This window comes from Theobroma cacao, chromosome 2, assembly GCF_000208745.1.
Source record: "Theobroma cacao cultivar B97-61/B2 chromosome 2, Criollo_cocoa_genome_V2, whole genome shotgun sequence".
NCBI lineage: Eukaryota > Viridiplantae > Streptophyta > Magnoliopsida > Malvales > Malvaceae > Theobroma > Theobroma cacao.
The window spans coordinates 4,250,709-4,277,757 of NC_030851.1; the positions used below are offsets into that span (position 1 = coordinate 4,250,709).

At 36.9% G+C, this 27,049-nt stretch overlaps 7 protein-coding genes and 1 non-coding gene across 18 annotated transcripts; 4 read left to right on the plus strand and 4 right to left on the minus strand.

Annotated features, from left to right (window-relative positions):
* Nucleotides 169–240, minus strand: TRNAQ-CUG. The gene has a single exon. It is a non-coding gene; the product is annotated as a tRNA-Gln (tRNA).
* LOC18607781 (transcription termination factor MTERF2, chloroplastic) lies at nucleotides 317–3,943 on the plus strand. 3 transcript variants are annotated; one of them, XM_007042129.2, is made up of 7 exons: nucleotides 317–1,059; nucleotides 1,157–1,565; nucleotides 1,743–1,958; nucleotides 2,205–2,312; nucleotides 2,623–2,897; nucleotides 3,256–3,602; nucleotides 3,703–3,943. In XM_007042129.2, exons 1-6 carry the CDS (start codon nucleotides 350–352, stop codon nucleotides 3,560–3,562), a joined length of 2,025 nt encoding a protein of 674 aa, XP_007042191.2. In that variant the 5' UTR covers nucleotides 317–349; the 3' UTR covers nucleotides 3,563–3,602; nucleotides 3,703–3,943. The 3 variants fall into 3 exon arrangements, with proteins under 3 accessions (XP_007042191.2, XP_007042190.2, XP_017971395.1); XM_007042128.2 differs by having other exon boundaries at nucleotides 3,256–3,574; XM_018115906.1 differs by having other exon boundaries at nucleotides 3,256–3,943.
* Nucleotides 4,096–9,189, minus strand: LOC18607782 (phenylalanine--tRNA ligase alpha subunit, cytoplasmic). Its single transcript, XM_007042131.2, has 17 exons — nucleotides 8,757–9,189; nucleotides 8,459–8,548; nucleotides 8,291–8,347; nucleotides 8,093–8,148; nucleotides 7,898–7,990; nucleotides 7,659–7,749; nucleotides 7,181–7,218; nucleotides 6,802–6,840; nucleotides 6,410–6,486; nucleotides 6,243–6,327; nucleotides 6,056–6,152; nucleotides 5,564–5,660; nucleotides 5,298–5,369; nucleotides 4,951–5,017; nucleotides 4,740–4,865; nucleotides 4,530–4,584; nucleotides 4,096–4,442 (listed from the first exon to the last, which is right to left on the minus strand). The coding sequence occupies exons 1-17, from the start codon at nucleotides 9,027–9,029 to the stop codon at nucleotides 4,389–4,391; spliced, it is 1,467 nt and encodes a 488-aa protein (XP_007042193.2). The 5' UTR covers nucleotides 9,030–9,189; the 3' UTR covers nucleotides 4,096–4,388.
* On the minus strand, nucleotides 9,759–12,372 carry LOC18607783 (NADH dehydrogenase [ubiquinone] iron-sulfur protein 8-B, mitochondrial). Its single transcript, XM_007042133.2, has 8 exons — nucleotides 12,137–12,372; nucleotides 11,712–11,790; nucleotides 11,398–11,451; nucleotides 11,212–11,303; nucleotides 11,019–11,132; nucleotides 10,398–10,465; nucleotides 10,207–10,318; nucleotides 9,759–10,122 (listed from the first exon to the last, which is right to left on the minus strand). The coding sequence occupies exons 1-8, from the start codon at nucleotides 12,188–12,190 to the stop codon at nucleotides 10,027–10,029; spliced, it is 669 nt and encodes a 222-aa protein (XP_007042195.1). The 5' UTR covers nucleotides 12,191–12,372; the 3' UTR covers nucleotides 9,759–10,026.
* On the plus strand, nucleotides 12,535–14,628 carry LOC18607784 (protein NUCLEAR FUSION DEFECTIVE 6, chloroplastic/mitochondrial). 2 transcript variants are annotated; one of them, XM_007042135.2, is made up of 3 exons: nucleotides 12,535–12,833; nucleotides 12,904–13,022; nucleotides 14,144–14,628. In XM_007042135.2, exons 1-3 carry the CDS (start codon nucleotides 12,685–12,687, stop codon nucleotides 14,161–14,163), a joined length of 288 nt encoding a protein of 95 aa, XP_007042197.2. In that variant the 5' UTR covers nucleotides 12,535–12,684; the 3' UTR covers nucleotides 14,164–14,628. The 2 variants fall into 2 exon arrangements, with proteins under 2 accessions (XP_007042197.2, XP_007042196.2); XM_007042134.2 differs by lacking the exon at nucleotides 14,144–14,628 and adding an exon at nucleotides 13,402–13,675 and having other exon boundaries at nucleotides 12,536–12,833.
* On the plus strand, nucleotides 16,259–21,179 carry LOC18607787 (uncharacterized protein At1g01500). Of its 7 annotated transcripts, XM_018116468.1 has the most exons (5): nucleotides 16,259–16,526; nucleotides 17,656–17,832; nucleotides 18,503–18,537; nucleotides 18,803–19,607; nucleotides 20,649–21,179. In XM_018116468.1, exons 4-5 carry the CDS (start codon nucleotides 18,909–18,911, stop codon nucleotides 20,877–20,879), a joined length of 930 nt encoding a protein of 309 aa, XP_017971957.1. In that variant the 5' UTR covers nucleotides 16,259–16,526; nucleotides 17,656–17,832; nucleotides 18,503–18,537; nucleotides 18,803–18,908; the 3' UTR covers nucleotides 20,880–21,179. The 7 variants fall into 7 exon arrangements, with proteins under 7 accessions (XP_017971957.1, XP_007042201.2, XP_007042200.2 ...); XM_007042138.2 differs by lacking the exon at nucleotides 16,259–16,526 and having other exon boundaries at nucleotides 17,357–17,832; XM_007042137.2 differs by lacking the exons at nucleotides 16,259–16,526; nucleotides 17,656–17,832 and adding an exon at nucleotides 17,878–18,026.
* On the plus strand, nucleotides 22,409–23,429 carry LOC18607788 (probable CCR4-associated factor 1 homolog 11). Its single transcript, XM_018115197.1, has 2 exons — nucleotides 22,409–22,766; nucleotides 23,190–23,429. Exons 1-2 carry the CDS (start codon nucleotides 22,508–22,510, stop codon nucleotides 23,333–23,335), a joined length of 405 nt encoding a protein of 134 aa, XP_017970686.1. The 5' UTR covers nucleotides 22,409–22,507; the 3' UTR covers nucleotides 23,336–23,429.
* LOC18607789 (BTB/POZ domain-containing protein At1g63850) lies at nucleotides 23,968–27,044 on the minus strand. 2 transcript variants are annotated; one of them, XM_007042142.2, is made up of 2 exons: nucleotides 25,741–27,044; nucleotides 23,968–24,536 (listed from the first exon to the last, which is right to left on the minus strand). In XM_007042142.2, exons 1-2 carry the CDS (start codon nucleotides 26,986–26,988, stop codon nucleotides 24,252–24,254), a joined length of 1,533 nt encoding a protein of 510 aa, XP_007042204.2. In that variant the 5' UTR covers nucleotides 26,989–27,044; the 3' UTR covers nucleotides 23,968–24,251. The 2 variants fall into 2 exon arrangements, with proteins under 2 accessions (XP_007042204.2, XP_007042203.1); XM_007042141.2 differs by having other exon boundaries at nucleotides 23,968–24,530; nucleotides 25,741–27,039.

The window sequence follows — 27,049 nt, forward strand, 5'->3', positions numbered from 1 at the left end:
AAGAACAAAAGAGAAGAAACAAAATGGATAGCAACAAACAAATATGCCATTGAAAGATCCACCCACAACATTGACAAGCCAGGACAAAATGATAATAATGCTGATTCCCCATCACCATATGCCTTCTAAAAGGATTAATGTTGACATTTAGAAAAATGGAATATCAATAGGTTCCACCGAGATTTGAACTCGGGCTATTGGATTCAGAGTCCAATGTCCTGACCACTAGACCATGGAACCTTTTGGATCGGAGGGTTCTATATTTTTTTTTACAAATCTTGCTACAGCTGGAAATATCTGCCACTTTTTATCCATTTCCAATTCCCACCATAACCAAAGACGAAGAAAGATGCTTTCTTGCCCTCCTCCTCCCTCCCTCCACCAGCATCTCCACCGTCACCCTCATTCCACCACAGTCTACTTGTCCATCCACCGCCAACCTAACCTCCCCGCAATCACCACACCTGACCCTCTCATCCGTACTCAAAACGCAAAATCCACCTCCCTCCTCCACCACTCCACCACCACCACCACCAACAAAACAAAAAACCCACCCCAAGAAAGCGACAATGACCAACAGCAGCACCAAAATTCCGTCCACCCTAACGACAATAAACCAACAACCCGGCAACTTATAATTCCACCTCATGAAAAACTAAACATCCTAGAAATGTCCCTCGCCTCCAAACGCCCCCCGCTGTTCCCGGGCTCCATTTACGCCAATTCTCTCCTTCCTCTCCAATCCGTATTGCGAACCCGAAACGACACACAACACCTAGAAAACGATAACGACGAGGACGATGAGGATGAGGAGGTGATGATAATGCGTGCGCTTGAGATTAGAAGGAAGGTAACGGCAGTGGTTTTTAAGGGAGCAATGAAGAAGGGAAAATTTGGAATTACGTATTCAACAAATTTGGTTAATAGGTTGTCGGAATTTATTGATCATGTGATGATTGAAGCAGCTGCGTTGAAAAGGTTGCCTGAGTTCGAGGATTCTACGTTTAATGTTCGTGCTAAGGCTGTTATTGATGACTCCAATGTCGTTCCTCTTATAAGGTATGCCATAGTTTTCGAAATTACTTTTGTTACATGCTTTTTCGTTCTAGTAAAGTAGAATTAGTAACCTTTGATTGTGATCATTGTAATTGTATAGGTGGTTGAAGCACAATGACCTCTCATATCCTAAAATTGCGAAGCTGATATGCATGTCTAAAGGAAATCTTGATTCTATACGACGACTTGTTGAGTGGTTGAAGACAGTTCATGTGAAGGCTGAATTTCTGGGGGTTACGCTTTTGAAATCTGGAGATGATATTTTGCAACGTAGCATTGAAGAATTGGATGAGATTGTTGAGTATTTGGAGAGCAATGGAGTTAAGGGGGATTGGATGGGTTTTGTTATTAGCCGATGTCCGAAGTTGTTGTCCTATAGCATCGAGGAAGTGAAAACGCGTGTAGAGTTTTACTTGAATATGGGTATGAATGCAAATGATTTTGGGACAATGGTGTTTGATTATCCCGGCGCACTTGGCTGCTTCACTCTTGAAGAGATGAATCAAAAGGTAGCTGACTATTTTTTTTTTCTCCTTTAACATTCTGGATTCTCTATTCACTTTGTTAAGTAAATGTACATGACGAGGTGATCATGAATCAATGGGGTTGCTCTGTAGCAAGTCTTGTTAAAGTGACTGTCCAGTTTGTGTACTTAATGAAGTTATATGTTCCTCTTGTTCATGCAGGTTAATTATCTGAAAGAGTTTGGCCTCAGTACTGAATATGTTGGGAGATTACTAGCATTCAGGCCAGAATTGATGGGTTGTAGCATTGAAGAAAAATGGAAGCCTCTTGTTAAGTACTTATATTACCTTGGAATTTCCCGAGATGGAATGAGGAGAATGCTTACCATTAAGCCAATGGTTTTCTGTTTTAATTTCGAGACAACCATCGCACCTAAGGTAGTGATTATTGTCTTGACTTGGTTATGTGCTTCAATTTTCTTCCTGAATTCTTCTTTACCTAGTAGTGTGTTTCTCTTCTTGTTTATCTTATATTTTGCCATTGTGGTCCTCTACTTCAAATTTTATTTGTTTTCTTTTTCCGCTCACATGAACTATATGTTTGCTATATTGAATGGTTATGCCAAGTATATGTCATGCTGTATAATGTGGATGCTGACACTGATTTGGTTTTCATCTTGTCAGGTTCAATTTTTTCGGGACCTAGGTGTTCGAGATGATGCCATTGGTAACATGCTTGTCAAGTTTCCTCCCTTACTAACATACAGCCTCCACAAGAAAATTCGGCCAGTGGTTTGTTCCTTTTCTTTTGATGTTACCTTCATCTTTTAGTTACTCTTGAATAGGTTTTCATCTGTTACCTTTTGATCTTTCTCCTTGAACAATTGCTTGAAGTAGTTCAATTTATTTATTTTTTTTAAAAAAGAAGTAATTTTTTCAGTTGGATCAAGTGATTCAAGGAGGCATTATCATTGCATATATGTTTCTGGCTATATGGTTCTGCTTTTAGCATTTATCACTATTGTTGTTTAAGTTGGTATTACCTATGAGGTATTTAAGATTTTAAGCACAGGTAATGTAATCTTATTGGAATATCATACAGGTCATATTTTTGATGACAAAAGCTGGAGTCACTGAGAAGGATATTGGAAAGGTTATAGCTTTGGGACCAGAGCTCTTGGGTTGCAGTATAGGAAATAAGCTTGAGGTTAATATGAAATATTTTCTGTCACTAGGCATACGGCATAGACAGCTGGGTGAGATGATTGCTGATTTCCCTAAACTTCTTCGATACAAAGTAGACCTCCTCTATCCTAAGTATCGTTATTTACGACGAACTATGGTCCGTCCTTTGCAGGATGTGATTGAGTTTCCCAGGTAAGGAACATTGCAGCAAGCTGTGTTGATCTTATTGCCCCAGTCTTCTTATGTTCATTTATCAATTGGACTGCTTCATTAAAATTAGTTATGATCAAGACAAGACTATTTATTATTTAGGTTCATTAGTCCTGGGAGATGAGCTGAAACGTTTTTGAATCCTATTGCACTCAAAATGTGCATTTATCAGTCAGGTTCCCAAGTCATTTGTTGAATGTATTATTCTTAACCAGGAAATCTTTGCATCCATTTTTTATCAGTATTAGCATTAGACATTTCTCTTTCTTCATTTGTACTATGAGTCTTCTCTCTCTGTCATCTGTTGTATTAGAGACTTAACGTAGTGAAAATTCTGCAGGTTTTTTAGCTATTCTCTAGAAGAGCGAATAATTCCAAGGCACAAAATTATGGTGGAGAATCGGGTTAACTTTAAACTTCGCTACATGTTGGCTTGTACTGATGAAGAGTTCAATGGAAGAGTTGCAGATAAAGTTGAGAGGAGGCGAAGGTTTGAATCTGGTCTCTTAGATAATGCTCTGGCTGATTCACAAACAGCTGAAGGTTCCTTGGGGAAGGCAGCAGTCATCAATTGTCCAGCAAGTGAAAATGCAATTTTGAATTTTCCTGTAAGTGATTACTCAATGGAGAGGACAGTCCAGAAGTGAGGATTCTCCAGGGTTGTCACTCTGAACTTGAATGGCTAAAGTTCTGCACCACTTTGACATTTTAAAAAACTCAATAGCCTTATTACTTTTTGGTTGTAAATACTAATGAATATTCTTTTCTTTTTTTTTTTTAAACACAGGAACAAGGGGTTGCTGTATATTAGCCTGATTGTATATTAAATGTATCTATTAACAACATGAAGGTAATGACAGGAGAAAATTTTACCTGCAATAGCTCGAAGCCTTGCCTGATATCAACTAGAACACTAAATCTGCCTAGCAAAGAGTCTAATACATTCTGTCTTACCCTCGTTATGGTACGCTGGGTGTCTCCTTGGACTTGAAGACATCCCCAACACACAAAGATCACATTTTCCTCCATTTTTTTTGCCCTTTGAAATTGTAAATCTAGTTTGACCATACATTTCTTCATCGATATTATAATATCAATATGTGAAAGAATGCCTTTGGAGGGAGCGGTTAACGAACATAACTGCGTTAAGGCTTAGCACAGAGAATCCAACAAGGCAGGATAACAAACTGGGATTGCATTGGGTGTTGGAAGTCGAAGCATGTTGAATTAACACGTCTTAATAAAGTGAAATAAATAACAGTGACAGGTAATGTATCTAATGAATACAAATGTTCCAAGCTGTGATCACTGCCACTATTACACATAAAAATTGAACGAAGAAAGGAAGTAAAAAATGCCTGACATAGCAATTGCTCATTGTATATGCTATAAAAGTACATGTGCAAACTGTATTGGTGTATCCTTGGTTCGATTAGAAGAAGAAAGAATGGAATGACAAGAATGTTCCACAGTCTAATTAATTCCAAGGCGACAGATTGGATTCCTTTTGATGAGACTAAGATCCACCTACAAAACAACCATGCATACGTAAATCCATCTGAAAACAACCACTACACAGTGAGGAAGACAATATGTCGGTGTATATGATAGTACCTTGTGTCCAAACAGATCCCTAATGTTATCGACTCCATAGAGTATCATAGTTGGTCTAAGTCAGACAAACAAAAACAAAATATCAAGACATTGTTCAAATTTGCTGAAAACAAGCTTGAAGTAGGCATGTCAACAAGCTGGCATTAAAGCAATTTTTCATTCATAACTTTCTTCAGTAAAAAATAATAACACCAGGTTATAATTTTTTACCTTTCAAGGGAAAGGCCCCAAGCAATAACACGAACGTCCTCGGGGAATCCCATTGGAAGCAACATTTCAGGTCTGAACATGCCAGAATTCCCAATTTCCACCCATTTCTTCAAGCCTTCATGATAACTGATAAAAACAAGAATTATCTGTCAAATCTATATTTACCTAACAAGTATCACAAACCCATTAAGAGCAATATGTGACTTGTCACCTGAATATCTCCATGCTAGGTTCGGTGTATGGGTTGTAAGCAGGCTTGAAACGCAACTTGGACATGCCTGAAAGAGATCATAGCAAAAACATTAACATCAATTACATTTCTATATCATTTTCACCATCACCACAAATTCCTACGCCCGTTCTCATAAGCATCAATCTCATGATGAACAGTAGCATATCAGAAGACAGATCACCGACAGTTACATCACAAACTTTATCCAGAAAAACACTACAGGCTTCAATACATTGAACCATAAAAAATTGAACACTTAGTCCAATATATGCACAGTGCCGCGATGAAACTATATTTCCTGCAGAATGATGCTCGATGATCATTACCTAGTCTTGAGAAGAAGTCATTCAGGACACCAATCAAGTCACCAAGAGTAAGTCCCCGGTCACATACCAAACCTAAAAATAAGGACATAATTTCCAGATGGTCAGTAAAACATTAAATGCGTTACAAAAAAAAAAAAATCAGATATTTGCGAAACAAAGTAGCACACAGAGGTTGGTCTACAAGTTGGATCCAGTTAACATAACCAGAACTCGGACTTGAGTAAAAATGACAAAAGTAGAGCAGATGCATGCAGATTATAAAATACCTTCAATCTGATGGAACTCTGCAAGATGAGTTCGATCCACAGATTCATTTCTGAACACACGGTCTATAGAGAAATATCTTTTGGGGGTAAAAGGTTGCTGAAGATGAAATCAAAAAGGAAATCAATATTAACATTCACAGATATTAGTTAATATTGATGCAACCAACATCAACAACAAGTAACAGTATAGACAGCATGAAATATTGAATACCCCTCTTTTTTCCCAGATGGAAAGTCAAACTTAACATATAACAGAGATCCTGATCATTGATGGATTACACACACAATCAACAAGATGGTGCAGTGTAGGTAATTATAAGTGCAGTATGATGCTCCTTGAAAAGTATGAATGCATTAGGATTAAAGCACTATATACTAGTTTATAGGAAATGCTTAACAAAATAAGGATTTCTGAATTTAGGGAAAAAAAGTCAATTAAAACAGGTTGAATCAAACCAGAGGGCTAGACAAAGAGTAGTAAGACAATCAAACCTTTGCTAGAGCATAAAGCATTCTAGTTGAGACAGCAGTTGTATGAGTACGCAGCAGGTTTTTGTTTGCTTCCTCTCTTTTCCAGTCATACATATATCTTGGGAAAAATAAATAAATAAAAAGTTTAATCAATTTCTTGGTTGTGAAATACAGAAGTAAGACTCCAAGAGAAAGAAAAACACCATACCCCCTGGAGCCATAACCACCAGACTCATGGACACGCTTCACCAACTCAACATAATCTTCAGGCAGTTCCCTTGTAGTAGATGGAGCTGTAGATGTATGCTCCAAATAAGTATCCAAACGAGAGTAGAAAAAGCATATATGCTAGTCAACCAGACAATTGAAACACACCTTCCATAAAGAATGTATCATGCGAATCACGAGCAGGATGTTGTTGTGGCTGGAACAATGCATCAAAGTTCCAGAAGCTACAAGTGGAAACAGACACGGTACAGCAATATTAGAGACAAATTTATTCTTGTCATACATGAAGGAAAAGAATTAATGAGAATGTAAATGTAGGATTTTAAGTTCCTTCTGGCCATATTTTTGTTAAAACATTATCTTCTTCAGATCTTTTGAAGACACCTTCATATTAAGAAAACTGAAGGCATGTGTATTTTTTTTTTCTCAGGTTCCTAGCTTAACAAGTATACATTGCTTATTCGAAGAAGCTCCACTTGTAATCAACCATCACAGAAACAACATAAGCAAAAAAAAGAAGAGCTGGCTATGTCAACTACCTGCTTTCAACGAAATTGTTTGTTGGCATCTCCTCAAAACTGCAGCAACAAATGAAAATCTATATGAATATCAAAGTTGAAAATAAAATATTGCCAAAATATTCATCTCAAACTCCCAGGGAGAAAATGACTAGATGAACATAATATTAGAGAAAAGACCATTGTAATAGCATGGCATATTTCTGGTGAGGCTGTGTAACATGTTCTCATTCTTTGAAAAAAATAATAAAAATCCAGACAAGGTGATGAGTGTTGCATATGCACTACGAGTTGATTTCTGTGGTCCTCTTGCAGCAGCACCATGTATGATAAAGGTTGAAAAACTAGCATATAAAATCTGAATGTACAGAGAAGATTTATATCAAAGCTCAAAACTCACCCCATCTGAAGGAATATGTTCTTTAATTGTTGTTTCACCTGAAAATAGAATGCTCAACAACGTTAATTCCATGTATACAATGGGACGCTTAAGCCAACAAAAATTAAGGCATCAATTAACCAAAAGGGATTGGTGATACAACATCCTAAGTGAACCATTGCATCATATTGTGCACAATAGATAGTTTTCACACATTCACATATAGGAGCCGAAAAAAATATAATAGAAAAAAAGTCTTTCATAGACCTAGATAAAGGCCCAATTTATAGTTCCTCAAGAAAAGTTGAATGACGCAGCTTTTGTTCTGTTCATTTATTTGACAATCAAAAAATATCAACCTTTAACTGTAATTTATATGCAAATGATATAAAACCCACAATTTCAAAAACTTTATACTTATTCAAAAGGATGGTATCCGTCATATGTATTTTCAATGATAAAATTAAATAAGTTGATGAACAAATAGTCCTATCCTTGCCTTGAGCAACGGGTGAAGATGGCCAGCTTCAGCTGGTGGTCCTTTCGCGTTGAAGTTATATTCTTTGAACTCTAATTCCTTCCAGTCACCCCTAAATAACAGAAATCATAAATCAATATCAGTCCAACAAAATCCCTTTGGAGCAAAGCATGTCTCACTAATAAGACAAAAAGAAGGCATTTCAACATCATTACTGAAATTCTAACTTCACATGCATACTCATCATGTCTATAGCATACCTCTGTAGATTCTCTCGAGTCAAATCAGTAGCAACTTTCTTTCTTTTAGGGGCATAGTTTGGCCCTTTTCTCACTGAGTAACCTTTCCATGTCCTAAAACAAGATATAATTGGGAAAATATCAGCAATGTTAATAAAAATACACATCCACTGTAAGCATAACAATAAAAGCTCAGGCAAGGGACTCGATGATTACTGTGCAACAATAAGCTTTCTTGCTTTAAGTGAATTAATATCATCTTTGCCAATTGCCTGCAGTAAGAGATTCAACTTTAATCAGTAAAGGAAGAAACAAAATTAAAACCATTTACATCAATTTCAATAAGGGAACTTTTGACAGAAAGATCTAACTCAAAACAAAAGACAGGCAACTCATTATAATGGAGAAATATACCTGACCATCTTGTATTCGTATTAGCAAATCCTTGACCTTGTCTTCCACATGTTGGACCTACAAACCAAAGCAAAAATTGGAGGGATAACTAACATAATTACATAGAACATGAGCATTCAAAATAGAATTATCCAATGTTTTCACAACATTACCCATAAAAATGATTACCTTTCTGGAAACTTGCTTGCCCATATCGACCCATTTGTTTTTCCCAGCTTGTGAGCAACCAATTTTGAAAACTGAAGGGTCTAGCTTTTTCTGCAGCAACGCACAGTGCCAAATATTACATGTTAGCAACGAGCTTAGAAACATATTTAAAGAAATGTCTTTTAAAAACAGATCCCAATAAAATTTTGCAATAAAAAAGAAGGATATCGCATGGAGTAGAAGAAGACCCAGAATCGAAAATGAATTAAAAATGTGAGGGAAAAAAAAAAGCAAAGAAAGAGAAGGAGAAGAAGCATGCCTGCAGTTCATCTTTAGAAATGGAGCCCTCGGGAGGGATAGCTAAGAAGAGTTGAACTTCGGGGGATCCTTCGGCAGCGTATTTTTTACCCTCGTCCGTGAGCACCCAACTCTCCCTTTTAATATCCTGGGCATCGATGTAACGGAAACCATGGAGGCTCTTGATAACATTGACGACATCGTTGTGCTGGAGACCGTGTTGGGATGCAAACTGTCCTGAATCTGGGATCTCCTCGTGGGTCGCCAAGTAACCTAGTATCGCATCCTCCGCCATTGCCGCTGTGTCTCAACTTTCCTCACTAATTTTGGACTTCCTGTTCTAAACCTAAAGCCTCCACTCTGAGTTGGCATGGATTACATCAACGACAACCTTTCTTAGATGTTGGGTCAAAAATACGAATGGTCCAATAATAGTGGCTGGGCGGCTTTACTTTGGGCTGTTGGTTTGCAATGGGAGCATGGGAGTGTTCCCCGATGACAAGCCTAATATGAAAATTCTGAAATGGCAAATTCTATTCTTTTCCCTGATCTGATGATGATGGTATAAATCAATGAGATTATCCTAAATCTACATGCAGAGCAGAAGTTACCTCATGCATTTAGTTACTAACACAGGCTTGTAAATGTTCAAATTTCTCAATTAGGGGAATATCTAATTGATGCTGTTAGTACTTAAGTTTTATTTCAGGCACAGCAATACTAATTTGTACTAACAAGAAGATAATGAGAGAAAAGATCTATCCAAATCAACATGTGATCATAGTTTCTATTGCTCTGATCAAACCATGAAACTGTCCATGTAGAGAGGATTGACAAATCCTACTTGTACAATGGATCATTTCATCATTTCAGAGAAGATCATGCCCATGTCTAAAGAACCAGGGTACATTGATTTGAGAATGTGATACCCAGGAGGTGCTTATTCTGACCAAGAAATCATATGATGAAGGACAATTCCAAAGCAGACTTCAAAAATTGATTTCATTCCATCAGTCTCTTCAAAGGAAAAACAAAAATAACAAAAAACCTTGCTATTTCTCCTCGGGTAAAGTTTTACAAATTGAAAATTTGTTCCCTGAACATAGGATTCTTTCATCCACCATTGCCTTCAAATGTAGCAACAACATAATTCACCAGGATACATTAACAAAGTCAAAATGCCCAAAATACATAGTATATGCAAGACCATGCATCAATGATCTTATTTTTTCAGAAACTAAAAAAGCAGCAGTTGCTGTTCTGAGCAAGGAGGAAAGATGGGAGGGGCAGCATCAGCGATAAAGGCTTTCAGATCTGAGATTCTCTGCAATCTCAGTTTCCCATCGGTCACCATTCTCAAGCAGCTTCTCTTTGTCATACAGCAGCTCCTGCAATAACATTGACAATAACTAATTGACGTCAACTTACAGGCAGCAACAGCTGTTTATGATTCAATTAAAAGCAAGACAAACCTCATGAGTCTCAGTGGCAAATTCAAAGTTTGGTCCTTCAACAATAGCATCGACAGGACATGCCTCTTGGCAAAGTCCACAGTAGATGCACTTAGTCATGTCAATATCATACCTGCAAAGTTGAACTGATTGTAAGAAAAAGAAGACAAAAATAACACAAGAAGATGAAGAAAAAGAAGAAGAGAATCAACCTTGTTGTCCGACGACTTCCATCCTCTCGTTCCTCAGCCTCTATTGTGATTGCCTGTGCTGGGCATATCTGATAAACCACCACACTTTATGAGAACTTATAATAATAAATCCATATTTAACAAAGATGAGAGGAGCATAAACAGGATCTAATATATGATCAGAATAGTAAAATTCATCAACAAACCAAGCACAATTTGCCTGGGCCCAACTTTTCACAGATTGCTTACTCTGCAAGACAAGCAATGACAGACACTAATCTTCCTTTATATAAACCAGAGGGCATAATAGCGGCATTATACACCACAAATAGAGTAAACCAATGTGCAATGTCCAGCAATGCATATGACAAAAAGAATCAAATGAAGTGACCATAATATCCATTTTGGTGTCTGTATGTCAAGAAAAAACAACAAAATACAGACTCAGAGTTAATGAACTTAGCCATTGCCATTTCCAGCCAGGTGTCCATACCAGGCAGCAGAGGTTAGTTTCTACCCAGGTTGATACTTGCCATCCCATACCGAATCACCACATGGTGGTATCATTCCCACACTAAACCCAAAAATAATAAAATAAAATAAAAAAGATAATAGGGTCATTACAATGAAGCTTGAACTTACAGCTTCACAAAGTTTACAGGCAATGCAACGTTCCTCTCCAGTTGGATATCGGCGGAGAGCATGCTCCCCTCGAAAACGAGGGCTCAATGGACCCTTCTCAAATGGATAGTTAATCTGCATGAGGAAAGACAAGTTTGCATCATACATCTGCCTCAATCTAAGCCCAGAGAAAAAGGATTGGGAAGACACTTACAGTAACTTTTCTGTCAAAAAAGTACTTGAGTGTCAGCATGAGACCCCGAACCATTTCAGTTAGAAACAATGTGTTTATGCTTTGCTCAAAAACTGCAATTGAGCCAAATATAAGGAACAATTCATTGCCTAAAATAAATGAAATGACATGTAACGCAAACAGAAACATTTCAGTGCACTACATTACCAGCACTCCAGTCTTTGGAAATCTCCTTTGCAAGCTGCTCTCTTTCTTCATCATCTACAGTTTACACACATGAAAACATCCATGAATGAGAGATTATTAATATCAACAATAAAAATTCCCATCAGACAGGGGGCTAGGTTGTTATGCATTTAAAAGGTGTGACAGGCATTTTCTAGTAGACTAAGGAATCCAGATAGACAAAGTATTGCATTTATCCCCATTCCACGCTCTTTCAAAACTCAAATTATGTTTTCCAAATATGCACACATTGAGATTTATGATAAAAGTGAGAAGATAGAGATACAAAGGTCAACCTTTCTTGGTGCTGTATGAGTGTGCAGTGAGTCGCAGCCCAAACTGCTGAGAACCCTGCAAAACTTGCCCTGACACAGCCTTTACAAACATAAGCAACAAAATGCAAATCAGCCACAAAACTATACACAAACACTAACAAAAGAAATTGAACAAAAACTCCTTTTTTGATCAAAAATCTTAGGCAAATGTTTACCTTAAATCTACCTATGAGGATTTGCTCTTTTCTATAAATCATTTCCAAATTACATTATCACATGCCGGGAATTAACATTTGAATTTCGACTGTCTATCAACAGATTCTAACGAAAAATTAATTTCTAATTACATGAAATTTAATCAAACTAGGGCACAACTGAAAAGGGAAATGTTAACCAAAAAAAAAAGCAGTTAGGTTTGGAAGGAAGATGGGAAAGTGAGTTCTTACGAGGTGTCGAGCTCGGAGAGAGTTAAGAGAGTTGCGAGCGAAGATCGCAGCCATTGATTTTGGTTGTGTGTTGGTGGTGGTAATTTAACGGATGAAGACGATTAGTTCTTCGCCGATCGGAGCTGTAAAACCAAGGAACTGGAGAAACCTCCTGCTTAATTGGGGGCTTTCACTTTGCAGGTCATTTTTTCGTCGCTGACGCTTTCGATTCGGGTTCGTTTAGAAGAAACGGCTCGTTTTAGATAATGCAAGCCTATCAGGCTAGTTGGGGCATGAGGACTTCTGAGTATGGACTTCAGCCCAAACTGCACAACGTTCTTCTTAAATTATTGACTGGCCCAATCCAAGATGGGAGTTGGACTAGCCTACAGCCCAAGCAGAACATTCAAATTCGACGGTGTCGTTTTAGTTTTGTTCGAAAGGACACCGGTTTCTGTGGGCAAGCTCTGAATTCTCAAATACAAATTGTAGGGTTTAAGGAAGAAACCGGCCTCCTTTTTCCTCAGCCTCGGGCTTCATCTTCCAACAATTTCCGGACCAGGGAAGAAATGGCGTCGTTTTGCAGATCAGCAGTAATGGCGGGTTCTAGGTCCCTCGCTTCTAGATCCAAAACCCTAACTTTAAAGAGCCTAACTCCAAAACCAATGTCTTCTCCTTTCTCTTCTCCGTCAACAAGATCCCTCCCTTGCGCTTCAAGGTACTTTCCTTTTTCTTTTTTCGTATAAATTCGGTGTCAATTCTTAACTTTTTTTTTTCTGGTTTAAAAGGATCTTATCGGTGTTGGGAGGAGTAGAGTCCATGATGCCACTTCATAGTGCCATTGCATCTGCTCGGCTACAATCAAGCATAGCCGTCGATTCCTCCTGTTGGAGCTGGCTCTCTCAAGGTATTTTTTGTTCTTTTCTATTGTCATTTGTTTTTCAATTGTCTAATTTCAGAAATTGCAGCTCCATTTTGTCCACTTGATTGGATGAAGAATGTGGAAAAGGGAAGATAGTGCCTGGCGAATTGCTAGCTGTTTTCTTAAGTATTAATTGTGATTATCCTTTACTTCCCTTGGACGTTTTCCAATGTTCCGAATTTGGAAAATTTTCATAGAAATGATTTGTCTCGCACTAAGTTAAAATTATTGTGCGGAATCATGCATAAAAAGTCACTGATTTGTAATACCATTTACCTTCTGCGCCTATGTTGTAGTTGCCTCTTGTTTTATAGCATATAAAAACCATACGTGTTCTAACTTGCTTTTCTACTTCATGAAATAGGACTTGCAACACCATTGTGACAAGGCTGGATCCTTTGTGGGACAATAAAAGCATAGGATCTTTTTTTAGAAATCTATGTCAAAGGAAAGCAAATTGTTCATGTTCTTGTCTTTGTATTATGAAATTCTGCAGTGCCTGCAGATTTGTTATCCGGTTTTTTCGCTTATTTACAAGAGTTGAACTTAGCTGTGTATGTTTTGTGGACAAGCGAAGCTATTTTAGCTCTGAAATTTGTATCTCGTAGCCAATGATCAGAAACCATTTTTTTTTTTTTGTTCTTTTGGCTCATGCTGAGGCTTTCCCTTTCAATTTATTTAAATCTTCTTTTTGAGAGATTGGATGATAGGGTTGCTTACTGTTGCTTGTTAATTCAAACCATTTCAACATAATCGGATTTTTTTTTTGTTCCTGTATGATGGGTCTGATTTAGGCATTCTATTATCTCTATAATTCTAAAGGATCAGTTTTCTGATCCAAATCCTTATATTTAAGTGATTCTCGTCAGCCTTGAAATCATTTACCAAGTGAAGTTCTTAGACCTGGCTTGTTTCCAACCTAGAATGTTTGTGATGCATCCTTCCTGTCAACTTCATTTCCTTATAAGCCACATTGTTTCATAACATGCTTTTCTCATTCAACGTGTCTTATACTTTTGTTTTAATCAGCAAAGCTTTCATAAGTGTTTGGCCCAACATTTCCATCTACTGATTATTCTCCATGTATCTTCATTGTTATTTCCTAGACTTTGCAGTTCCTCGGTGACCGAGTAAGGGCTTCAGTCATTCCAAACCTAATTGGCTTGCATTTGAGGGCTTCAGTCATTCCAAACCTAATTGGCTTGCATTTAAGCAGTTCGTTTCACATCCATCCCTTATCCTTTTCTTTTACGGCTATTTTTTCATTTCACATCTCTTGGCTAGATGGATTTCTACCTGTGGCAGAAAATTGTGTTTTTTCCCTCCTCTTTGACGAGGCATTGTCTATTTTCAGCACAGACTTGTTAACGTGCATGTATATCCTATTCTGAAGATGGTAGTTGACACTTAAAAGGAAAAAAAAAAAAGAACAAGAAAAAAGAGGTGAGAAAACAATTAAACCCTGCATTTAGGAAGTTCTTTTGCACTTGAATTTGTGCACTTTGAGAAACATTAGTATTTCTAGTGTTGTTTGGAAGTTGGAAACTACCTAAGTTATCAATTTACTGGCTACTCTTTCTTCTTGGTTCAAGCCTGCACATCACATCTGAAATTATTCTTTGGTTATGGGAAATTTGAGGCTTCATGCAGAACTTCTTAAACTACTTCATTGCGTTGCGTGTGCCTTTTTTCTGTCTTTTTTGTTGGCATAGTTCTCTGGAGTTGTCATCCTATTTGACTTGTGTTTATACCCGAATTTCCCGTGAAAGAAAAACCAATCTGGCTGTTGGCTTTGTGTTATCGTGTTAGTTGTTATGCCTATTTTCCTCTTTAAATGTATGTTGGTGAAGTTATTGACTTCCAATGATCATATTAGATGCACGAGCGTTCATTGCTTTATGCTAGGAAATGCTTTTAGATCAAATTTCACTCTAAAAATGTTGGGAAATCCCAATGACCAACCTCAAGAAGAGCTTGAGAATCAACAGGGCTAACTGATGAACAGCTAGAGAATCAACAGGCCTGACTACTGCTGTTCATCTTCATCTGAAGTCGCTTGCTTTCTTTTTAAGGAAACAAAGACAAAAGAAAAACAGTCTGCTTGCTTGGGATGAATGATGATCACACTTTGACAAAAGAAAAATGTTGGTACACGCAGCACCAAAAGCAAATCTTTGAATTTTCTATTTGATGACAGGACCTTATGGTTGGACTTTGACAAAACCCTGCTTATTAATCCGCTCGATCAGCCAAATGTTTAACATTTATCTCTTTAAGGAAATACAGGTTTCTGGTTTCCGTTCAACTTGGCTGGAACGTGTTGATCTATGGTGACTTTTGATACTTTATAATACAAGATGATTGCAAGCAATGTGATTATACGAAAAATAACATTATAGTATTTGATATATAAATAAAATAATGATTAAAATGTAAAGAGGGTAAAATTATAGTTTTGATTTGCGAGTATTTTATTAAAAATGTAAAATTAATTTTTAAAATTATTTTTATTTATTAAAATATAAATTTAATATATTTATATTTTTTATTGTTAATTTAATATAATATCATCTCTTAAATATATTTTTAATATCATATTTTTTTATTTTTATTATAATATTATATATTATATTTTTTAATATAATTTTTTATATTATATATTTTATTTTAATTTTTTACTTATATTATATAAAATTTAATTTCTTATATTTTAGTTTAATTTTTAATTCTTGTATTATATATTTTATTTTAATATATTTTATTTTAATTATAATATTATAAAATATGTTAACAAAATTAAAAAATTAAAAAATAAAAATATTTTTAATAATATTACATAGTGCAATATAACGTGATTGCATTAGTTTTGAATTGCAATCACAGTACATCTTTTACTATAATATGATTGTATTGCATAATCTTACATTATAGTGATCTAATAAAATAAATACTGTAATGTAATTTAATTAAACACATTATAAAGAATGTGTACCAAACGTCACTTATGACTTGAGGAAATGATTGGTGTGGGACTGACGGGTTAAGGGATTCCGAAGTTTGGCCACAAACCTAAACTAACGTGATAGATTATTAGTGTTGTATCCCAAAGGAAAAGGACTCGCCACCTAATACTTAAACACATTTAAGAGGGACAAAGAAATATTTAAGCTACTGCTTCGAGGTCTAATGCTTCTGTTTCGAGTGGCCTTGCTTTAAAACTGGTTTGTCATCCTTGATATCGGTGGTGGGATAAGCAAAATCTGTTCGGGTAACGCTGGTTAAAGATCGTACCAGACAACGTGCTATCACAGGCCAGGCCTCCAAATATTATTGCTGCCTGCCTTCGCAGTTCAATGTCAACAAATTAAGACAAAAGAATATGACGGAGGCAGTGTCGTATATAGAGAAATGCAGCCCGCCCTCGTCGTGTTTTGTGAAAGGAATGCGAGTCTAGTGCGGTCTCCTGTTCGTCCATGTGCTTTTCACGTGGTAATGCCCCCATACGAGAAAATTATGTTAAATTCCTAGGCCCTGCTCTTTTCTTGACCTTGATCATCCCCAAAACCCTAGGTCTTTTTTTATCTTCTTGAAAAAAAAAAACAATACGAGGCATAAAACTCTTGGATGGTTTCATTTTCTGTCTAAAGAACAAATGAATAGGCTTAAAATGAATCTATATTCATTGAACTTGTACATCCCAAGCAACATACACGAGAAAATTGTTAGTATGTTATTAGTTTCTACTTTCTACAGTTGGAACTCGTAAAATTTGACTTAAGAAAAGGAAAGAGAGAAAATGGTTGTTGGTAAACATGTTCTGGTAATGACAAAAATCCGGGTACAATAGCCTAAAATCATCTTTCTTTTTGGTCAGAAAGGAAATAATTTCATAGCTAAACAACAGTGCTTACAACAGAAGAGTGTCTCCACTCTCCACCATTAACATAGATAAAGAAGGACAGTTATCTTTAGTGTTGTACTTCAAAACACGTAATAGTCAAAGAACAAAAGTAAAGAAAATGAAAAAACAGTGCAATCTCAATGACACTTGTCCCCCTAATCAAGCAAATGAAGATTAAAAAATTCAAAGGAAACAAATTAGCAAAAATGGAAACGAAAAGGAAAATATCTCCATCCAATAGCAACAAAATGATTAACAAAGCTATGAACAGAAAAAACAACATTATTAACAAAGAAGTCGTAGACTAGACCCGTTGATCCCTCCCTATAGGCAAGCTTCTTGTCCACACGGAGAAAAGATTAGATTCGTATCTTGTAGTTTCATCAAACTTATTAAGAAAAGCCTTAGACATCCCTTTCAACACATTGGCTAGTGAACCTTCATCTCTTTCTCTTTCTTGGATAAGATCTGTAGAATGTCTGGTACACTTTGACCCCACTTGATAATTTATTCCTTAATAGTCTTTTATCCAAAACTTATAACCCATCGTGCACAGGGAAAGGAGAGAAAAGAAAGAAAAGAACAACCCAATTCTGTTTGAAGAATTTGAGCACTTGGGTTGTTCTTTGTTCATAGTTTTCATTGATTGTAATTTGATTCATTTTGTTCAGAAAATTTAAAGACTTGGGTTGGTCTTTGTTTTATATGTTACTACAGAATTACAGAACGTCATTTCTGCCTGGTTTGGATTGGTTTCTTTAGAAAATCAAAAGCTGTGCTTTGTTTTATTCGAGGGGAAGGGAATTGGGAAACACCACTCAAAGTAGACCACAAATTCGATCGCTTCCCGATAGCGTAAGCCACGAAGAAGATTGGGAATGTGCGATACTCGAGGTGAGTTTTCCTGTGCGTAAACTTTTTGATCGGAAAGGCTGTGGCTTTGTCTGTTTTGATGTTTGCCTGGAGATCATGCTTGATACACATGCATGATGCATGCATTCATTTTGTATACAATAAAGAGACAGGGATAGACAGAGGGGTCTTTTTTTGTCTGTTTACGTGACGTGCGTGAAAATTGCCTATTGCTGGTAAGTTTGTTGGAATCTGTGGGGATTGATATTGTTGTTTTTGTTTTTTTCTCTGTTATGATCAATTTCCCTTCTATTTTTTGACTATTTATTTCTTTTAATTAATCTTCATTGAAGTCTAATTCAAACAGATGAAAGGACAAATATAGATTCTGTTTTTTAGTGCTTAGCTGATTTCACTGCTACCACCCTGATGTATATTACCTTAGTCACTGGTTACATATGATTCCAGATTTCATTTTATTCTGCGTTTAATTTTGGGATTTGGAATTTTAAGGTTGTGTTTGGTGTGTTTTCGTTTTTTGCTTTTACCATCAATATATGTTGGGCTTCAACACCTTGGAATTTTTTGGTTTTGTCTCCTGTATTTACCCAGCTTCTTATCCCTTCTTTATCTTTTTGTTTCTGCTTTTGGTTTGGTAGTTCTTGCCCTGTTATTGGCTCTGACACTACTTAAATTGCTGTTTGTTTCTCAGTTCAATTGCTGTAGAAGATAAACAGAATTTCCTCTGTAGGTTATCTCTCTTCTGTTTGATTACTTTATCTTGAGGGGTTTCATATCTTTAGTTCAGCTTCAGTTGCCTTGTTTAGTTTTAATATTTTTCCTTATTTCCTCTTTCAAATTCTTAATTTCTGGTTTGTAGTGTTGAGTGGTTCTCAGTGGAAATTTAACCTCCATCCCTCTCTGTTATATTTGCTTTCTGCTGTTTCTGGGTTTTTGAGTGTCTGGAAATTGCATGAATTCCTTTGGTTTCACCTTCTTCATCTTCCTGCAGATTTTTTATGCCGGGATGATTCTCACTTGTATGGACTATAACAAGTCATCAACTCAATCAAGGTGGAAAGGTTTCACCGAGGAGGAGGACTAAATGCTCTAGAGTTATGGAGAGAGTTTATGAAACATCTAATGGAAATGGGCCTACTAGTGAAGGCCATATGGTTATGAGGCACTCCCCTTACCAGCCATTTTCGAAGAGATCGTTATCTTGGCTTGATTTAAGAGTTTTCTATGTCAGAGTAAGCAAGTGTGAGACTGATGATTCAACTCCCGAGCACCTCACTTTAAACCATGTCCCATTGAATCCTGATACACTTCTTGAAGTAAATGGTGTTAGAACTGGCATCTATTCTGATGGCGCATCCACCCTTCTTAGAAGGGATCGGCTAGATAAGAAATCTGAAGAAGCCACTTTTGTGAGCACAGATAGCACAAGGCTGACAGGAAGTGTGAAGTTTGAGGTTTTTCATAAGGATACTCTTCTGCTATCTGTGGTTTTAGAGTTGTGTGACAGTAACGGTTATACTGAAGAGTCAAGAGGAAGTGGCCAGCAATGGAGCATGAATTGTGAATCAGTCATAACTGCAGGCACTGGCTTTCTGAAGGCCAAACAATTTGTTAGCCCAGATTCAGCTTCTCCCACAGTTGAGGTTTATGTTGCAGGGTCCTTCTTGGGCAGTCCAATCATATTGACTAGAACTCTGCAGCTTAGTTTACGGAAGAAGCAAATGAAGAAGGGGATGCTGGACTCGATACCGGAGTATGAGGCAACTGAAGGCCCGAAAGAAGTTACTCCTGTGCAGGTATTTGTTAATTAGAATTTCAAGCTCTTGAAAAGAAATAAAAAATCTGGCTGGTTTCCCCTTCTCTATTCAAGTGATATCTAACCTTATCCATTGATCAAATACTACAGGTATTTTTTTTTTTTGCCTTTCAAAAAAAAAAATCTTGTCGTAAAATAGTGCAGAATGATATGATAGGTGCATACTTTTAGCTCAAAAAGTAATACTCAGTTAATGCTACCTAGGACATTGTTTATATCACCTATACACATTTTATCTCATTTCCTATGTTATAAGTACTAATATGTGTTTTCATTTACATCAGTGATCCATTGTGCTAGTCATATGTGTACCTGAACATTTTGCTTTAATAGATAGGCATACTTTGCCTGATACTGGCCTTTGAAAGAGTAGAGAATGACTTGAATATCATCTTGAGCTCAATCTCTTTAAAAAATTATCATGCCGTTTACAGTTTATTTATGGCTTGGGTATAAATACTTTGCCTGATGCCTGGTCCTGGTCTATTTTCTTGTTTCTTCTGGTATCCTTCTGAACTGCAAACATCCCTGAGTAGTAATTAATTGGTACAAAGGCCTGTTAATTTGTTAGAAACCCAGTATGATAACTTAGAAAGTCTTAGAAAGTTCCCTTTCTTGAGATTTTTTGCATTTACATACCCATTTATTGCCTGGATGCTAGTGCGATGGTCAGTAATCCAACTACACAAATACATGTCTCTATTGGAATGGCTTTTTCCTCCCTCTTGGCCTTTTCCTTAATAGGATGCTTCGCAATCCTTTTTTTCTGAAACAAGTGGAACTGCTTACAGCATGAAATCTCTAACTTAACAAAAGTAATAATGGTTCTTACGAGCTTTTGGGCCTTAGATCAGATAGTGTAGGGTTTTTTAGCTTTTGACTTTGCCAATCATTGATGTATCCATATATCTGGTTAATTATTGTGATATTATCTATGGAATTTATTTTAGATAACCACCATAGATACGCTATGTATGTTTGAATTACCATTCTGCTTTTCACTTCTTTCTCACCTTTGCAGATACCAGATTACTTGAATTACAAACCAGAAAGTGAGGACCACAACCATCTGTACTACTCAGGGACAGACTATTTTGATGGTGAAGATGGGGAGCTCACTTGGTTCAATGCTGGTGTCAGGGTGGGGGTCGGGATTGGCCTCAGCATCTGTGTTGGACTTGGGATAGGAGTAGGTTTGCTGGTTCGTACCTACCAAGGCACAACCCGTAACTTTAGAAGGCGACTACTCTAATCGACACTTTCGCTTGCTTATGATTTTGCTAAAATAAGTCCTCCCTATCTCTCATGGGCTAACTTAGTGGTGTTTCTAACATATTTTCTGTGAGCTCATACTTTGTGATTAACTGAGATAAGGCATAAATTTCAGCTTTTCTTACCTTTTAATCCGAAATAAGTATATGTTTTCGTTCTATGCTACGTACTACCTTAAATAGGAAACCTACATTTGATGTGATGGGGATGAGAATTCAGCCATTGTTTAGCCTCCTTCATGTAGCTAGCTCATCGGCTGTCTGCCTTTTGTTTTGGTGAAGCTTTATCTCTCTTTCTCTATCTATCTTTTTGGTTTCATGGAAGGATGTTAACAGCAGCATTAAAGTTTTGGGGAAGAAAGGATCTCATTGCCCAGATTATGACTCAATATCTTTGCAAGTTGCAGAGGAGGTGGTGGCTACCAAGTTTGGTAGACATCTTCATCTTAAGGTTACTAGTTGTCCTTGAAGTTACTACTCTTTATAATGTTAATAGAGGGTTCCAAGTTTTGTCAATGGGCCAACTTCATTTTCATGCCAATTGAATAAATAATATGTTAGAATTTGTCATAGTAGCATTTTTGCATGAAGGAATTACTTCCAAAATAAAAAAATTGAAAACATTAATTGACTAAATTTAATCTTTTGATAAAAAGCAAACTAATATCTACATGAGTTTTTGTGCAATTAGATATTTTGGACATAATATTTAAAGAAATTGTTAAATTATTTTTAAAAATTTTAAATAAATTTTCATTCTATTAGTATGCTCAATCAATCTTTATGTTTTTTTTAGTTAAATAGATATTTTATAATTAACAGCTATTCGTTAAAATATTATTTATTATTTTTATATTATGTGATATTAGTATGATATAATAGATGGTAATATAACATTTCACTTTTCAAGTCAACATTACATTAGTACTATTTCAACATAAAATAACGAGTGACGTTTTAACTAATAATAGTTAATCCATCATTAATTATAATTTTGTATTTGATTAAAAATAAAAAATATAAAAATTTAATTGAATGTAATATAAAAATAAAAATTTATTTGAATTTTTTAAAATACTATACTTTTATTTTTTTTATGTGAAATTAAAGTTATAAAGTACAAAAATTCTAATTTAAAAGGTGAACGATGTTCATGGAATGAATGGGTCAAGATTTCACTCATGTTTAATTAATCACAAAGCAACAAATTTATCTATTTTTAATTAAAAATAATTAATAAGTTTTTGGATCCGTTAAAAGAATAATTAGTAAAATGCTTGGGCAGAAAGTTTCTGCAGTCGGTTTTCTATTTGCTTTTAGGCAAACCCAAAATCGGCTGTAAACGTATATTCCTCTACTTCTATCAATTACGATTTCCCTTAAGTCGGCTTCAAACGTGTTACCTCTGCTTCTCTATTAATTAGGAATACCCTTGAGTGATATATATATATATATATATATATATAGAAGAAGAGAGAGAGAGAGAGNAGAGAGAGAGAGAGAGGAAGAACTTCAATTTCAATTAAAATCGTAGTGATTTGTGAATAGGGGTCGATAGTTTCGACCTTCAACTTAGGGCAGAAGACGTAGTAGTGCAAAAGAGATCAGGATGACGGCGCCTGGCAAAAAGCCAGTATTGGTTCGACAAGTCTTTGCTGAAGACTTGGAACGTGAGTTTGCGCTAATCCGTAGTGCAATTGATAAGTACCCTTTTGTCTCCATGGACACAGAGTTTCCTGGTACGATTTTCAAACAAGATAAAAACCTCATTCATCAAGCTGATCCTGCTATCAATTATCTGTTCATGAAATCCAATGTTGATGCCTTACGTATTATTCAACTTGGTTTAACTCTCGCTGATTCTCAAGGTAATTTACCAGATTTTAATACCCCGTATTGATATGTTTGGGAGTTTAATTTTAAAGATTTTGATTTCGAGAGAGATTATTGCGATAAAGAATCTATCGAGTTACTTAAGATACAAGGTATCGATTTTGTGAAAAACAAAAAAAAGGGTATTGATTCAAAAAATTTTGCGAAGAAGATTTTGAGTTCGGGATTGGTGTTTTCTTCCCTGACTTGGATCACGTTTCACGGGGCTTATGATTTTGGGTTCCTGATGAAGATTTTGACACAACATGAGCTGCCATATGACGTCAATTCCTTCATGGCACAACTGGTTTATTTCTTGGGATACAAGATTTATGACATTAAGCACACCTTCAGGTTCTTCGGCCTGCATGGTGGCCTGGAGAAAGTGGCTAAACTTTTAAATGTTGCTCGTGTCGCTGGGGTGAGCCATCAGGCAGGGTCGGACAGTCTGCTAACCCTTCAATGCTTGATGGAACTGAAGCAGTCGAAGGTTTTTGATCGCATCAACAATGACCGAATGCTGCCTGCTCTCGCATTGTATGGACTGGTTACAGTGTTAGGATGATAATCCCCATTTATTATTTTTGTTAATTCTTTTTAGTTTATGATATTGCATTAAGAGTTTTCGTTAGCAATTCTAAAGTTTTTCTTATCTCCGAGATTGCTTGCCTGCTAAGCTGGTTTCTGATAAAAAAGGAGAAAAAAAAACATAAAAGGAACAAAGGCCATGCACAGAAAATTTATTATAGGAGGCTCAATTAATATGCCATTGAAATATGATAAATCAAGAAAAAAAAAGATTTTAAAGCCTGGAAAAGAAAAATTAGAAAATTTTGAAAATAAGTTAACAGCCCATTTACCTTTTGCAGTAAATTTATTGTAAACAGATATTGCATTTTTAGTTATTTTATGGATGAAGAGGAGCTCGCAGCCAACTTATCTTAATCGTATCGTACGCACCATAGTGAAAAAAGCCTACCCATGGCAGTAGAAGGGGGTAAATTTGCTAACACTGCCGCAGAAGCAGTGCCTTTAAAAGAATACTGAGCTTCCACTGGAAACGAGGTTCTCGAGGAAAGAAAATTCATCTACACATTTTGGTTGACCTTGCGCACAACACCTTACAAATATTTTTTTGATGAAATTGGAACGACACATTGGCTATACTTCTTAAAAAAACTGAAGGAATTCCACGTCTAATCACCCCTTAAGCCAACAAGACCTTTCACATAAAATTAAATGTCAGTGCAAAGTGTCCATGACAGCTTCAAGAAACAGCATAAAAAACATCCAGTTTTTGCTTCTGTTGCGTACATGGGGAACAATAGGGAATATCCATATGTACAGAGTAACTAGTTTGACTCTAGACATCAGATTAGCATATGCACAATATTCAACAGAGGAAACTAAACCTCCTAAACCAAAACAGCACCGAGGGGGTGACAATCCACATACACAAAAACACCACTCTTTCACTACTTCTAATCAAGGTTTTCCAGTTGAGGAGGTTGAGTTGCCCTGCGAAACCACGTATTGAATGCTGTGACCAAGTGGGGGCAATCTTCAACATTTCTGGTTGAGAAGCTGAGACATTGCCGCAACAACACTTGTGCATCTGACATTGGCAGTGTGGAGATAATTCTCAGGAATGTCTCCTCCAATTCCAGGTATAATGTTTTATGACTGGGCAGCATGGGCGAGACATTGTCTTTGCACACATTCAGAACAGGAAGCCAGTCTTTGACAAGCTTCATTCTAACCTGAAACTTATAGAGACCAAAGTCATTTCAACCACCCATGATGAGCAAGAAAATAAGAAATACTTCACTTCTCTAAACCTCAAGCACCAAGCATTCATTACAACCGAGGTTTCAAATGTAATTGATATGCAGTTTTTAAAATAAAAAAGAAGCAGCATACCATTTCACAGTAAAAATTGGCTTTTGCACTCAAATCTTGTAGGAACAAATAACTCTACCCTTTGGAACACTGTATTTTATCACTCAATCTGGAGTGAACACATGCTCAGACCCTAGTTTTGCTTTAACGAGTGATAAGTTTTAACAGTCTTCAGAAAATCACTTTTCAGACTCTGAGAAACAAAAGTATTGATATTTCAAAAACACTTGTTAGATTGAAATACATTAAGCCTCTGATTGATTCATGCTTTTACTTTTTGTCTTTTGCTATTTGTCATTGGTTTTATATTTAGTTTTTCTTTTCTTTCCCTTTTTTTACAAAAAGAACAAAAAGAGAAAGGCGAAAACATCAATCAACAAAGCCTAAGTTGAAATGAACATTGACAGATGAGATTATTAAAGGCTCCAGTTGATACCACTGGAACTTCAAAACAGTGTTTAAAAAAAAATACTAGAATGAGTTGTTACCAATTGATTTTATGAACTACCTTGAGTAGGCATATCAATCAAACGGTTAGACTACCCAGAAACACCACAGTGGATGCATTTTCCCCTTTAAAGGAAACTGATGGCACACCACAGTGGAGTCCCCATATTTTATTTAACCAAATGAAATGTATTAACAGTTGGAAAAATAAAGTGATCAAGGCCTAGAATGAAATAACTACCCTCGCTTAACACTTCAATTAGATTTTCAAAGACTCGAATGAAATTTATTTAACTAAAGACTTGAACATACTTTTCTCAACTCATTGAACAGAGGGTTTAGGATGTTTCAGAATTATGTTTACATTTGAGCTTAAAAGAGATCTTCCCAATTTATCCATTATAATTTTTAATTGAAAACAACTTGTTTCTCCAGGCTATTAGTTCCCATAACTTGATAACAGTTTCCCTGCCTGACAAGCCACTAGCACTCCACTAGAAGTACCAGCAAATTCATATTGAATCCACCAACAAAACATAACATCAGATTTCCCAATTTATTAAACATTGTATAGTGAACACCTGCATTTTCATACGGTCAAATAATTGCCAACAAAACCAATACCTGTCTAGCAGCGATTATTGTTCCAGTAGCAACTGCATTGGCCAGCTTACAAGTACACCGGAGCACAACAGCAGGGAGTCCCGGAACAAAATTCCTCCAAGCATCATCCCTAAAAGCTCTCTGCAAATCCGCGGTAAACGCAGCCTGCTCACTCCACTCCTTCACGGCCGAATCCGCCACCCTCAACTCAATCATCCTCTCAACCAACCATAACAAATGCCTCCCATTGGTCATCGCAGTATGCAAATTCAACCTCTGTATCGCCTCCGTTTCATTGTGATCACCTCTAAAATCAGGGCTTGAATACTCCTCCAAACTCTCTTTCACAATCTTCAAACTCTTCTCGAACTCCCTCTCCAAAACCCTCCTCGCCGATTCCCTTGATGAAAAATCCCTCAAAAGTTTCGCCACGAAGGCTTTAACAAACGCCATATTCGGATGACTATGAATCGCCTCCAAAATCAATCCGTGCAACATTTCTTCACAAGAATCATCTTTCCCCAGCGAAACCCTAGCCAGAAGTTCCTTTGATTCTTCCTCGTGCAGGAACGGAATCAAGCTTAAAACTCTTTGCTCTTCCTCCTCGCTCCAAGGCACCGCTTCTAAGAATTTCACGCATGATTTTATGCAATCTTCGAAGAGTATTTCGAGAGCCACTGGGAGGATTTCGAGTGCGGTGGAAGCCGAGTCGATGACGGTTGCGAAATCGTTCGTGTAAAGCAGTTGAAAGACGGTTAAATGGATGGTTATGGAGTTTGGATTGTCGAGAACGCCGAGATTTAAATGAATTAGGCTAAAATTATCGTCGTTTCTGGAATCTTCAGCGGCATTGTTGTTCCTATCGGTGATTTTTTCATGTTGCCAACGGTCGGATAAAAGCGCCGCGAAATATTTCGAGCGGTTAATGACGTGGGAGTGGAGATAGATCTGGATGTCCGATTGGTCAGCGGAATCCGAGGGACTGGCAGAATCAAAGGGGGATTGTTCCATGAAGAGGCGGAGAATGACATCAGCGGTGGAGGGATCGTTGAAGGAAGAGGTAGTGGTATTAGGATTGGTGCTGGTGGCTGTGGTGGAGGAGGAAGAGGTGCGGCGTAGCTTCTGGGAGGACTCGGACATGGTCTTGTCGGCGAAGGTTTCCATGATTGCTGCGGTGGAGGAGATGCGCATGGCGGAGATGTGGTGCTGGGGCACGCGCTGCCGCTTTCGGAAGCTGTTTGGGATCATCCGGGAGTTTCTAGAGGACATTCCAATTTTGGTTTGGATAAGGAGGAAATGAATAAGGTCCGCTTTGAGAGTCGATTTTCAG

Coding starts and splice junctions, on each gene's coding strand:
- LOC18607781 (XM_018115906.1), top strand. CDS start 350: ATGCTTTCTTGCCCTCCTCCTCCCTCCCTCCACCAGCATCTCCACCGT. Junction 1,060..1,156: donor AATGTCGTTCCTCTTATAAG/GTATGCCATAGT, acceptor GTAATTGTATAG/GTGGTTGAAGCACAATGACC. Junction 2,313..2,622: donor ACAAGAAAATTCGGCCAGTG/GTTTGTTCCTTT, acceptor AATATCATACAG/GTCATATTTTTGATGACAAA.
- LOC18607782 (XM_007042131.2), bottom strand. CDS start 9,029: ATGGCGGAGGATGCGATACTAGGTTACTTGGCGACCCACGAGGAGATC. Junction 8,348..8,458: donor GCAAGCAAGTTTCCAGAAAG/GTAATCATTTTT, acceptor TTTGGTTTGTAG/GTCCAACATGTGGAAGACAA. Junction 7,991..8,092: donor AGAAAGCTTATTGTTGCACA/GTAATCATCGAG, acceptor ATCTTGTTTTAG/GACATGGAAAGGTTACTCAG.
- LOC18607783 (XM_007042133.2), bottom strand. CDS start 12,190: ATGGCTGCGATCTTCGCTCGCAACTCTCTTAACTCTCTCCGAGCTCGA. Junction 11,791..12,136: donor CTCTCCGAGCTCGACACCTC/GTAAGAACTCAC, acceptor ATGTTTGTAAAG/GCTGTGTCAGGGCAAGTTTT. Junction 10,319..10,397: donor GGAAGTCGTCGGACAACAAG/GTTGATTCTCTT, acceptor TCAACTTTGCAG/GTATGATATTGACATGACTA.
- LOC18607784 (XM_007042135.2), top strand. CDS start 12,685: ATGGCGTCGTTTTGCAGATCAGCAGTAATGGCGGGTTCTAGGTCCCTC. Junction 12,834..12,903: donor TCCCTCCCTTGCGCTTCAAG/GTACTTTCCTTT, acceptor CTGGTTTAAAAG/GATCTTATCGGTGTTGGGAG. Junction 13,023..14,143: donor TTGGAGCTGGCTCTCTCAAG/GTATTTTTTGTT, acceptor GTTATTTCCTAG/ACTTTGCAGTTCCTCGGTGA.
- LOC18607787 (XM_018116468.1), top strand. CDS start 18,909: ATGGAGAGAGTTTATGAAACATCTAATGGAAATGGGCCTACTAGTGAA. Junction 19,608..20,648: donor AAGAAGTTACTCCTGTGCAG/GTATTTGTTAAT, acceptor TCACCTTTGCAG/ATACCAGATTACTTGAATTA.
- LOC18607788 (XM_018115197.1), top strand. CDS start 22,508: ATGACGGCGCCTGGCAAAAAGCCAGTATTGGTTCGACAAGTCTTTGCT. Junction 22,767..23,189: donor AACTCTCGCTGATTCTCAAG/GTAATTTACCAG, acceptor CTCGTGTCGCTG/GGGTGAGCCATCAGGCAGGG.
- LOC18607789 (XM_007042142.2), bottom strand. CDS start 26,988: ATGTCCTCTAGAAACTCCCGGATGATCCCAAACAGCTTCCGAAAGCGG. Junction 24,537..25,740: donor CAATAATCGCTGCTAGACAG/GTATTGGTTTTG, acceptor GGTCTCTATAAG/TTTCAGGTTAGAATGAAGCT.